Source organism: Spea bombifrons, chromosome 5 (genome assembly GCF_027358695.1).
Source record: "Spea bombifrons isolate aSpeBom1 chromosome 5, aSpeBom1.2.pri, whole genome shotgun sequence".
NCBI lineage: Eukaryota > Metazoa > Chordata > Amphibia > Anura > Pelobatidae > Spea > Spea bombifrons.
In genome coordinates, this window is record NC_071091.1 from 58,457,052 (window position 1) to 58,470,222 (window position 13,171).

General features: G+C 37.0%; 2 protein-coding genes across 4 annotated transcripts in view; one reads left to right on the forward strand and one right to left on the reverse strand.

The window, feature by feature from the left end:
* The window catches only part of CTNNAL1 (catenin alpha like 1), a 100,879-nt gene extending 96,314 nt beyond the window's left edge, over positions 1-4,565 (forward strand). Inside the window, exons 15-19 of the mRNA XM_053466692.1 lie at positions 520-568; positions 1,040-1,096; positions 1,603-1,722; positions 2,601-2,684; positions 3,411-4,565. Of these exons, the coding sequence (XP_053322667.1) occupies positions 520-568; positions 1,040-1,096; positions 1,603-1,722; positions 2,601-2,684; positions 3,411-3,575 (475 nt within the window). The 3' untranslated portion in view covers positions 3,576-4,565. The remainder of the gene's footprint in view (positions 1-519; positions 569-1,039; positions 1,097-1,602; positions 1,723-2,600; positions 2,685-3,410) is intronic.
* Positions 29-12,110, reverse strand: ABITRAM (actin binding transcription modulator). 3 transcript variants are annotated; one of them, XR_008354266.1, is made up of 8 exons: positions 12,022-12,110; positions 10,743-10,818; positions 9,089-9,140; positions 8,547-8,676; positions 8,267-8,343; positions 7,563-7,632; positions 3,262-3,446; positions 29-199 (listed from the first exon to the last, which is right to left on the reverse strand). XR_008354266.1 is itself a non-coding variant. In XM_053466697.1 (7 exons), exons 2-7 carry the CDS (start codon positions 10,816-10,818, stop codon positions 3,351-3,353), a joined length of 501 nt encoding a protein of 166 aa, XP_053322672.1. In that variant the 5' UTR covers positions 12,022-12,110; the 3' UTR covers positions 2,901-3,350. The 3 variants fall into 3 exon arrangements, 2 of the variants coding, with proteins under 2 accessions (XP_053322672.1, XP_053322671.1); XM_053466697.1 differs by lacking the exon at positions 29-199 and having other exon boundaries at positions 2,901-3,446; XM_053466696.1 differs by lacking the exons at positions 29-199; positions 3,262-3,446 and adding an exon at positions 6,383-7,121.
* Between the last annotated feature and the right edge of the window lie 1,061 nt (positions 12,111-13,171).

The following is a 13,171-nucleotide window of genomic DNA, read 5'->3' on the forward strand; positions in this document are numbered from 1 at the left end:
TTTAATGGAAAATGAGGACGGAATAAATACAGCTGATTTTGATCACACCGGTGCTTTTTCTAATGATGTCATTATAGTCCTTATGTTAAAATAGCCAAACAAGAGTTGGATGGCCTTTGTTTGTTACGTCCTCATTATCTGCTTGCAGTGGTGATCGAGTTGCCACAACACAAATATCTTCCCCAAGCTGTATTTATTCCTATCTAGAAGGAAGTGGTTATATATCAATTATATTCATTTGTCAGCCCTTGAGGTGTGGTACAAGCTTAAATAACCGAAAGTATATTTGCATATACCTGTGAAGAGTCATTTACGGTCATCTATCCTGGAATCCCTGCCAAATATATGTTTGTTTTTTGATGTGTTTTATTTGATCTCAAACACACCATTTTATTATGTAGTGAATACTTTAAAAACTAACGAATAATTTGTTAAGGTTAAAAATAAATGTTGCCTTGACACTTAGCGTATACCTTCATCCATGGTCAAATACATGCTGTTGACATGTTTTCTCCTTAGGGGTGAGGGGTTACTCAAGACCACTCAAGATTTATTTCAACAAGCTGAGGTAAGCTGGGTTTTCCTGAAACACTATCATCATAGCAGTATTCTACAGTTCTAAAGTCGTTTCATTTTAAACAATCTCTGGCTTGAAACCTGTATAATTCACCAAAATGTTTTATAAGTGATTCAGGATTTAAAGTTGTGATGTCATAGCCCAGCACCTCTTCTTTTTAATGAACAACTGGGAATCATGGAGGAATAGCATATGCTGCCTTGCTCCCACATAGCAAGGGACCCACTTTATTGTTTGAATGCTAAAACGTGTTTATGAGTTTGGGTTGGGTGATTTTTACTCTGCATTCCTCTGAAAATGCTTGGGGAAATTTGTGAGTTGGATTACATGGAACTTGTGTGTAAATTAATCCCCATTGGGGAAATTTAGTGCGAGTTTTCTGCTGCATAATCTCTTTTTATTTACTCACAATGATGCTAGTACTTCTTCCAGTCATACATAGCATGTATTTTCTTCCTTCAGGTTTTTGCTGCTGCTGGTTTGAAGCTGTCTTCGGTACTCCATGCATTTTCAAATCAGGTAAAATATAATAATAAATATTCTGTGTTAACACACCAAGCATACACCCTTTAAATGGGTGTGTTTCCCGCTGCCGTGACACCCAAACCCCCCCGACGTCAGCGGGGGCAGTCCTGGACTCGTCACGCAAGGGAAGGCTCTGGTTAGCCAGAGCCCGTAAGTTCCCAGGTATGGGGATGTAGCACTCTCCTAATCATGTATGATATACTAGCGTTGACAGGGGCGTAACTGGAAGCCACAGGGCCCTGGTGCAAAAATTCCAGAAAATACCAGAACTGCTCTTTACACATTTGTATGTGCTGCTACAAAATGTCTTATTGGAAGAAAAAAGGGGTAAAAATCATACTAATGCTACTACTCACCATTAGTGCATGTTCACGGATATCATGGGTTAAAAGAAGAGACAATTCAGTGTTACTTGTCTACCAAAGACAAGAGCCAAGACTACTAAGCTCCCTGCAGTTTCCCTGCACACGCTTGTTAAATCTCTGCAATTTGTGCCCCAGCTTGAAGATGACGACAAGCCTTTGCTTCTGTTGGAAATTGAAAAGCTCGTTCCTCTGAGCCAGCAGCTGCAGATGACAGCCAGGACGCCCGTTCAGGGAAAAGCTGCCACTTTTACCAAGGTATTCAAATGTTGATGACATAGATTTGCAGAAATGTTAACATTTTTACGAAGTACGAAGGCATGCAAGTTTACCTTAACATGAAAGACCACTGGACTTCATAGTCATTATCATACCTAGTACCCCAGAATAAATCACTTTACAAAATGAATAATTTAATCACTCGCACGGTAAATGTGTCTGCAATGTGATGCACACGGTTACGTTTGTCTTCTCTGTGGTTACTAGTAGGACTGAATATTTCTAAGAACAGTGTACTTGCAGGTGAAATACTGACCCCTACCTTGCAATAGTAGAGTAGCATGCCAAAAATGTTCCCATTCTACAAATGCTGTTCCTAGTTTTATAATCCCAAATACAATTTTTTTTTGGCTCTGTTATTTAAATAATGGTGGCTAGTTGGTTCTCCCAACTTCTAGTAGTCTCTTCTGTACAGTCTAGTAACACCAAGCCAGGTCTATACTCCCATTAGACCACTAGGTGGAATTAAATAGTTGTAATATATACAAACTTAATAAAAAGAATATAAATAAAACAACTTTTATTAAAAATAAAAACTTGTAGTGATGGGAAAAAATAACCTTTTCCTAGGAAATCCCAAATAGAGACCCTACTCACTCCTACTGTGTACTGACAGATGTATCAATTGGTCAAGACATTTTTGGCATTTACTCCTGACGGAGCTGATTTAGATCATTGAAAGGCTTCATTCGTATTTTTTGGTGGCGGTGCAAAAGGCTCTTGGTGGATTGTTGACCCAAGGTCTTATCCATAAATCCATTGATTTAGCAATTACCTAACATTATTGTTAGCACACCTCAGTTCGCTTTTATGCATTAATAGAATATTGTCTTTCTTTTCTTATTTAAAATGCATAGGTTGATGCATGTATTCAGAAATCAAAAGCTATCATGATGATTATATCCCAAGTTCTCCCAATCTGCTGCAAGCTGCTACGGAAGGTAAGCATTTAATTGCTTTAATAATCAAAATGTATCCAATCTGCGTAATGTGTTTGCCCTTGAAAAGATAATGCGTACATTTTTCCTTTTTCACGCTTAAAAAATATATTACAAGTTAGGTTAGGGTAATATCTGTTCCTAAAACTACCGGAATTTGTCACCTCCAGCTTGCTGAGGAAATCTATCAAACATCTATCAAAGAAAACATACAGGTGCAATGTAATGAAATCAAATGTCATTGAATTATCCGATCCCTAGGGCTACCCAGCCCATAGCAATAAAAGAAAACAGAGATCGCTGATCAGGATAAAGTCTTCTAAAATTGATAACCAATGTAACTTTTAAAAGGAAATTTCCAATGTAAGTTTTAGCATTTTGTCAGACCTAAAATGTTTGCATGTATTTCACCATAGGCAAAACATTTCAAACATTTTAATAGGATACAATTCCTATTATATCAGTAAAATAATACTATTGCTTTTAAAGTAAGGGATTTGGCATATTTAAATGCACATAAAAAGTGTAAATCCTAGCAATTCTATTATTTATCATCATCCACTGAACCTACTTAACTTACATTAAGAGCAGTTGGTATTCTTTAGCCCATCATTTATTACAATAAAGCTACTTTTCTACTTTGCTTTGTAATAGTTGTATCTGAAAGAATCAATCCCCATGTGATGTGAGGAGATGAGTAGCTTTTTTATTATTTTTTTTATTCTCCAGTGCAAAGCAGGTAATGGATGTTATCGGAGCCCACAGCTATGGAGGGAAAATAAGATACAGAATGTCACCCATGAAGACAGCCTAGATGGAAAATCCGTAGAAGCTTTCGGAGTAAAGTCTTTGGAACATCATGTAGCTAATCTGACGTTTTTGGAAAGCAAGTAGTTTACAATATATATATATATATATATATAATATATATATATATATATAACCCACAGGGCATCAGATGGGCACTGGAGTTCAAATGCCTAAACTTAGTGCATATTAATGACAGGCAGGGCAGGTTCTGCAAAGAGCAGGGGAAAACGGGACAATAGAAGTTGACATCTGAATATTTGTTGTACTTTTTCTCATCATCCTATTTGTTACCACTGTACTTATTGCAGATTTGTAAGTCGAGTTAAACCAACGGTGAATGTTTTTGTTCTTCTCGCTCATTACAATTTTAATGCTCAATCAAAATCTCTGTTGTGAATGTCTTATTGGAAACCTTTTATCCCAAAGATGCTGCTATGGTTTGTATTATTGTAATATGCAGAATATGGTGTCCATTTGATATGTTTCAATCTGCTACCAACATTTGTCATCCTTGCTGGGTTTTGCTTTATCATACGTAATGTATCTGTTTACCTGTATCAGGGCAATGATTGCTGGGCTGAAGTCCTAATCAGCGGTCCTTGTTCACAAAGAAAACAGCACACTTTCGTCACAACTTGCACCTCTGCCACTTTTTGGACAATTTGAGCAAAATATGTGTTTTATTGTAAATTTGCTGCTGGAATCTTTAAAATTATTCGAGGCAACTTCCTCAGAGAGAACTATTTTCAGATTTAGTTTGATTAGATAGAAGAAAAAAAAAAGGATCACTGTGACTTAAGGTTGGTCATTATTATTTTTTGGAAACCTTAGCTGCTGGGTATGCTGGCCACAATGAAAGCATTGTAGACTTCTTAAAAGTTTTTAATGTTGTCACGCCTGTAGATTTGCTGATTTCACTATTAACTTTCTCTTATTCATAGGTTTTGAGATGCATGTCAAAAATATTTTCTCAGAATGTATACCATATTTAAGTTTCATGAAAATGTCGGTTTTTTACATTAACATTTACAATGTAAGATTCTATTTTTAAAATAAAATTGTAATGAATCTTAATGGTTTCAAATTTGCCTCTTTTTTGTACAAAATACTGTATGTTGGCTCATTTGTGTATTTAGGAGGCGATCAACAAGTACTGCATTCAGCCATGATAGTCAATGAAGCCCAGCCTTAGAATCACAATGTGATTAGTAAAATATACAATAAAATGTTAAATAAAAATGTAACAATTAAAAATAATTATGCAGTGATGTCACCATCAGGGGAACCATCCCAGTTCCAGCAAAAAGTCCAGTGTATCTTCCAAAAACTCCTGGCATGGAAAGATTTTAAATACCAGCATTTGAAATAATCTGATGTCTGGTTTGATGGGGTAAATTGAATTGGCCAGGTTCAATGATGTTCCCAATAGGACATGGGGGGGTGACCAGATGGTAAAGTTGAAAACTGCACACCTCCCAAAGCCTCCAAACATAGGTGGTATCACATATTGGGGTGTTTGGCTGTGACATATCAGGAGCTATATATTCATACCTGAAATACAATTTATGTGAGGGAAAATAAAGTTAATACCACTTAACTTTGTCAAAGGCTGGTGGTAGAATTAGTGTGTGAAAAGGGTTAAAATACCACCATTTGACATACCCTTGGGTGTCTGGTTTTCAAAAATATATGTTTTGATGGGGGCGGGGGGCGCAAATTTAATTAGTTGGCTTCAAAGATGTCCCAGTAGGACATGGGGGCAAGATTACCGGAAAAGGAAAAACGCTACTTGTCCTGGTTTCCCTATAACTTGCAAAAAAAAAACAAAAAAAAAACTTGGTATTTCTAAACTCAGAACACATTATAGAATCTATTTAGCAGGCTTTTTTTATCAGCTTTTGCAGAGGAGTAAAATATTTTTCAAATAAAAGCGAGTGTTTTTTCCAATTTTTCACCATGTTTCTTTTTATAGGAAAAAATGGTAGCTTTCTTTGTGGGTACAGTAAACGAGAGAGAAGAAAATAAGCGCTAAGTGTGAGCCCAGCAAAAGATGTTACAGTGCCTTTTGTGTAATGGTAACAAAAAAAACCAGGAAAAATGCAAAGAGGTAAATACTTTTGCAAGGAACTATAACAGCGATAGCGAAGGGTACAAAAAAAGTTAAATTATCAATTTATTGAAAGTAAAGAGTTAAAAACTTTGCAAAAACAGGTTCTACTTAATTGATGTTTAGATTCAACAGGGCTGCCAGTAATCATGCCTGGGTGCAGCTAGTGAAATTAAACTCAAGTATCAATTAAATTTGGTTAATTGGTTGATTTAGTAACTAAGGGGCATTCCTGCTTTAAAAAAAAATAAAACATCAGGTAAGGTTGAGTAGCTTTTTCTGCTTGTATACATGAAATCATCAGTTAAAAACTGCATTTTGAGTTTATTCGGGTTATATTTGTGTATTTAAAATTAGTTTGATGATCTGGAACATATAAGTAACAAATATGCAAAAATATAAGGTGCAAATACTTTTGTATGGCACTATACATTGAGTAGCAAAGAATAGTTAAGTGGATCATTTAGTTAAACTTTTTTTCAGCTTTTTATCTGAACCTGGTGCGTGCCCTGGTTAGTGGAAGGATTGAAGTGAACATTATCAGTAGATGATGTGCCTCAGCAACAGCTACCGCTTACTGGACTCTGTATAAGTACAAACGGATTGGATGCTTAAAAAAATCTTCAGCTAGGAGGGTATACGAGTTATAACAGACTACATACAAAATCTCTGCAAGTCTTCAACTAGTTTGGTAATATTTGCAACTTTTCCAATTTGCAAATTGACTAACAAGAGCTCCAAATAGCTCTACAAATGGATACTGGTGACAATGACTTCATTTTTAGTGCTTTTTTATTTTATGTTCATAAGAGTACAAAGCATCAAGTTGTTTCCGGGAAAAAATAACAAAACAATCACAGAAAGTGGTGCTACTAAACATATACTGGCCAGGAATGAAAAGGAAATGTTCCTGAGGATTTGATAGCTTGCCTATTGGCAATCTAAAGATTTACAAGAAAAATATCTACTCAGGACATTTGCTGGGGCAGTAAGCAAATTCTGCCACGTACTTGCTTTAGAACCGCAATTAGAGCAGCAAGAACTTTAGCATGAGCAGATCAGATTTTGCATTGACCCTTTTCTCCTCCTGAAGGCTCCACTGATGGACCGACTCTATACTTAGAGCTACACATACATGCTCCCTACTTCTCAAAGCTGATATGTCCTTTACATTGTTGGGTCTTTGTCTCTCTTTCTAGCCAACATCTTTTACTACGCGCTATAAAGTCAGCCTTGGACCTTTCATAAAAAGGTGGAAGTAGAAAATTGGATTTTTGTTGTGCCATGTATTACATAAATAGGAATTATACACCAAGAACATTATCGTTTTCATGTTATCTTACAATGTACACTGTGCCTAAGCTAAAAACAAAACATTATACATTTTTAGCATTGTCTGATATTGTTTGTGTTCTCGTCAAAACAATTTCGTCATATTCCTTTTGGGAAAGAAGACCATCTGTAACAGTTTTGCTCTCTTGAAATTTTGGTAGGACAACTGCGATATAACCTTCTGTGGATGGCTTTAAGTGAGAGAAAAACAAAAGCAAAAAAACCTTAAAATATTAATACTAAAAAGGTACTCACAGGACAGAACCTCTACCCGCCACTCAGTCCCTTAATGAATGAAGACAGAGACTATAGTACATTGCAGGTCGTGAGATGGATTAAGCGATTGTGCCACGCAAATTGTACCTAAGACGCATGGTATTTTGCACCCTGTTTTGCACCCAAAGTCTATATTTCATGGTAGATTTCCAGACGTGCAAAATTTTACAATTTCCTTAACCGGTTATAGACAGACGTAAGAGGTCTATGGAGTTGAAGAGCCAATAGAACTTCACGCTGAAGATCAACCAATAAGAACATGTGTTCGCTCTCCTCTTTCTAACAGTATAAACACAGTCTAAATGAGGATGCTGGACATGCAGGCATCTAAAAACACGCCAAATGTTATAAATTACCTTTTCTTTCAATAATCCTGGGTTTTGTAGAATATTTTCATTTACTTCCAATAGCCGGCCCCTAATGCAACTATGAAATAAAACAGCATATGTAACAGGCCGCTGCATATTTTATTCATATACACTTTAGTATACCTTATCACTGAGCAAAAAGCCTGGCGACGCCACAAATGAGAACCGTTTTGATCTTCTTTAAAGATTTGTAATTACTAAACCATGAATATTTTTAACTATGTGCATTGTAAATGGGCCAATCCCACTGACCTTCCCTACAATAAGGGCTGATCTGACCCTGTATAAAACAGCAGTGAGAAAACGTTCAAGAAATGTGCTTTGTGCCCTTTTAACGGTTCACGTGTTGAAGCACATTCATTAGAAATGTTAATTTTCATTAACTAAATAGGGCTTTTATGGGGGGAAAAAAATTAACTAATCTTGCTGGAAATGAGCCCTGAATACAAAGATTTCATACACAGTTGATTCACGTTAAGTAGTTTTTGGATGAATGATGAAATTGTATAGAATAATAAAAAAAAAAAAAAAAAAATTAGTACTGCAATATAAAATATATTTTTATTGGACCAATATTTTATTTTAAGGACGAGCTTTCAACAGTATAAACCTCCCTTTAGTTTATACATTTATAGATTATACACATACATACACACCAGAAATCTGAGGAGCAGGGGTAAAGTAATCCTCACCTGTAAATAGTATATTCTTCACCATCAGAAGAGGATATTCTACATAACGGAGAAAATTCTGTAAGGAACTGGGCACCCTAAAATACAACACCAAATAAAAATAAAGTGCATGCGACAATTGTGAATGACAAGACAACATCATTAAGGTTGTTAGTGAACACACATACATGACATTTATGATGGGATGGCGGGAGACCCCTGACTGCAGGCGGTGGTGGCGGATCTGCCGTGCTCGTATCTTTTACATCGAGCAGTGTTAATACACTGCTGAATACCTCACCCTTTTGGATTTTCCGGACACTTTGTTCTGCAGCCTGCTGCGATTGGCACTGATTTGGTAACTGATGCTCTGAATAGTTTTACCGTCTTGAATAAGCGGGTGACATTCTGCCAGCGTTATTACACAGATTCTGCCGAGTGAAGAAATGAAGAAAAATCAAGCACATAAAATAAGATCTTCGCACGTCCTTATAACCATGGGCCTGACAGGTGGCAAATTTACAGTAGCTTTTTCCACGCTCCCTGGGAAAAAGTGCCAATCCGTGTTGTTTTGAATCATTGATTAACATATTTGTCATGTAAAGTACAATTTTAAAAAAAATAAGTAAGTAACTTTGCTTTAGTTGAATAAATATTAAATAGAATAGAGGTCTAGGGGGGAAAAGTCAACAACTTGACATGGGATGGTATCAAAATACAACTTGGTTACAAACTAAGCAAGCTTCATTATAAAGATGTGACATGGCATTGCAATTTTGAGGACTATAACTACTGTCCACAAACGGTATGTATGTAGTGTTTACTTTCATAGCCAACGCTCACCTGTTTGAATGCTGCAGTATACAATGGTCTTCACAAGCATTACCTTTCACGTCTGAAATGACAAAAGTATAAAGTACAATTATAGCGTTAATAAACCGGTCAACGCTCTGAGTAATGGAAATCTCCAGCTGCTGAGTTAAGTTTGTCATGGTTTCCATACTACACAGATTATCATGGCGTCATATTATAATATACAGATTAAATCCAACAGCAATGTATCTTGTTTCCATTCTACACACAAAGCAGTAAACTGTAACTCAACAGAATCATCTGCTTACTGAACATGGTCCAAGATGGTTTCAAAGGAGAATTCTCATAAGTGCTATATTAACACAATGTCAAAAATAAATGCAGCCTTCCAGAGTTCATCTTATTCTTCACTTAAGCAACATCACGGCTTTTTTTTCTGCCGGTGTTGATTTGTCAGAGGGAAAAAGAGGCAAATACTCTCTATGTGGCGGCCACATTGCTCGTGGAAAGAAGAAGAGGAACTTCAGATGGCTGCATTGTGGAAGAGGTATTTCTTCTGGACGCTACAAATGAACAACAAGGCAAAGTTAAGCATGAACTTTAATATATGTCTTTATAGTGTTCATTATCATCCCCCCTTTAAAATTGAAGTAGGTTTGCTATAAAAGTTTGGTTTTGAGATAAACTATGTACAAAGCACTTAGAAAGACTTTCAACTCCCTTTTGTCGAATTTATTAGCCGAGACACTTTACGATTTGATTTTATCTAAGCACAAGTCTCCATTCTCTTGATACTTCCGCATTGTAAAACATCATGTCGGTTTATGAAGCATAGCATTACTCGGAGGACGACTAATCTATCGGAATTGACGGATGCACTGCTCTAGTACATTACCAACGGACGCATTTATTTACTTTAAACACATCTGATAGATTTGTTAACTCGGATTTTATAGACATTATGTTCCCACATCTTAATGTCCATGAGGATATATAACATTTTCAAAGCGTTCAATACATTTTTATCGTGGGAGTGTGAAGACTAGATAAGATGCTAAATTCAGCCAGGCTTTGAAAAATTCAGAGCTAGGACCGAAAATGATTTTTTTTTTTTTTTAAAGAAGCAGAAAACACAGAACTTTGTTCTCAAATGTTTAAACACTTAACATTGAAAACATTGTCTGGTCCAGGATTCATGCTCTATTTCATAGGGTTACAGATAAATCCTTTTCTCCCACCCCTAATGTGATTACATCACACCACCTTAGCAGTATCGCAGCATAAAAAGTCTATTATTTAACACCTGCACTCCATTGGGGAGCCACTGCGGGAATGGTTGGGCGGAATCCACTAGGAGTATGGAAGAACTGGCCATGAGAACGCAAGACAGGTAGAAAGTTATAATAGATCCTGGTTCTATTGGTTACAAATGATTGCCGCTGCCCTCCAGACGCAGTCTACGCTGAACGACTCATGAACGGAACCAGTGGTTCACCAATACCTTCTTCTGGGAGTATTCCTTCCTGTTCGTCCCATACTCTACTCCTTTGCTTTTTCAACTACAGCTGTATCAGGTTGGACCCTCTTTTGCCTTCTGTATACCTTTCCCCCCATTCAGCTTTTGGAAAAAAAAAAGCAATAAAAAACCGATTGAAGAAATAAAAAAAATTGCATCTGTGAGTACCTGGTTTGTACCATCGGGTAAAATAACGATCTACAACGGACGGGAACTCCTTGTGTTCTTGACAATCTTCTGCCATCTAAGAGAAAAAAAATTAGATATTATAATATTACTAGAACACATTTGCTTGGACATTAAAATTAGCCATCATAAAACAAAATAAATAGCAAAATCCTCCCAGAAGAAATGTGTGATTTGCATGAAAGCGGCAGTCAAACCATGGGTTGATTTCTAAGCGTGTTCTAACGGCAGAAGCAATGCCTCAACTCTCCTTTACGCCATTAGGCCAGATATATACTGAAATAGCCAGATTCCCACCACGAGCGTGAGTCCAACGCATAATTGTGATAGTTCATTTTGGGTTTTGTTATGTTTTTTTTTGTTTTGTTTTTTTAATTACGCCTCTTCTTCATTCACAGATCACATTTTTGGTATGACATATATTCCAGAAACGTTGTTGCAAAACTGCTTGTACAGGTTTCCATGCCCCTCCCCCCTCACTAATATTTCATCCTAAAACACCCTTATAAAGCACTTTCTATGGATGCTTTTTCTGATCCCAGCTTCCCTGCAATCCACGCAACGCTTAGCCGAAAAATATTGTTTATAGAGACTTTAGCAGCACCGGCCTCCAGATATCAGCCAGAAAGCAGGGAACCTGCGTATACAAGTGTTTATTGTGTTTCGTCTGGCTGTGACCGTCCATTTAACAGGTTCAGTCCGCTCATAATGCCAAATGAAAGGTTTGCGTCCTTAATGCATCATCGCCTATGTCATCAACATGCAAGGTTATTAGAATTAGCGCATGGTGACTTACTGCACAGAAACCAGAAGGGTATCACGGTATTTTACACTCTCTTTAAGTATTAACATCGTCCTTCCTTTATAGTATAACTAAACTAAAATTCCACTATTATTATTTATCGATTTATATCACGCCACCATATTCCACATCAGCATACAATAAGGTCCCAAGCAGTCAGTATATGAAAACCATACAAATGGTTAATCTGGTCATTTTACTCCAAAATAAAAATATTACTGTCATGCTATTATACTATTTTCAATCAGCAGCACTGCTGTCTTGTTTGTTCGTTTGTTTATGTTTGTTATGTGTTTTATGATCACCTGTGTATCTTATGTTGTATCGCAAAACAGTTATGATTGATAAATAAATAAAAAAAAAAGGGGTAAAGCCCCAACTAATCGAAACCAGAATAAACAACCCGATTTCATTATTTTAGAACAGAACACATTTTGATAGACGGCTCAGATATCTTACAGTCAGCTCCAACCGGACCAGCAACTTCCTCTCCTCAAAGCCAGGTTATCCGCACCAGCAGACGGGAGCACGTGTTCCTTTACACAGCCTGTGGGAGGGGCCAAGCCACTACCAGGAAGAAGATTCAACATAAATAAAGCCTGGAAGCCAGCTGCACATTCACAACAGCAGATTCCACGCACGCAGCAATTTAAGTTTATGCAACTGAGTAGGATAGTCAAGCAAGGTTAATGTATTTGTAATTATACAGATTGATTTATAAACACATTTATGTGGTGTGTTGTATTTCATTTTTGTGTCTTTTAGGATTGTAGAACATTGTGGTACTGTTAAACATTCTGATCTCATAGAAAGGAAGGACATGTATACTGTACATCATTTCTATACATTTTGAAACTGAATACAATGGTTTTTTTTTGTAAATATAATATATATATATATACATTTAAAGTCTGGGTCCTTAAGGGGTTAAAACATTCAGTTTCAGAAGCCATAAATGCTTCAGAGGTCAGCAGACTCACTTAATACAACCTTCTCCCTGCAAAACAACTGGCTTTATATAGAGGTGGTCAGGCTAGGGTACTCATCTGGCAACCGGGTTGGTGGGCAGGCCAGTCAGATACAGGCATCATAGCAACCCTACCACCTACGTCAGCTTAATTGTACACGAACTTTATATATGAGACCATCTTGATAAGAACAGGGTGAACAATACATAAATATATTAGCTTAAACTTTAAACACTTTAACTGGCACCAATCAGGAGAGGGCTAGAACAGGGAGCAACCAATCACAGTGCAGGTGTTGTGGTCAGGGGCAGCCCACGTCCCTTTAACTTAGGGACCAATCAAAAGGGGAGCTACCCTCCCTACCATATATGGATATCCGGGGGTGTGGCTGTAGCGACCAATAGGGAAGGTGCCTACCCAGCAGCCCACCTACAACCTTTCCACAGATGCTCCTGTGGCATATACATATGCATAGAGAGAAAGAGAAAATGTCAAAAATATTAATTTTTCTGCAAACTGCAAATCCAGTTTTCAAAATGGCATGTAATTGTGTAATATTGAAATATTTGAAACATTACGTGTGACCAAGAGTGGTATGGTTGATTGTGTTCTGTGGGGCTGGCCTGGCAGTGGTGTTTGAG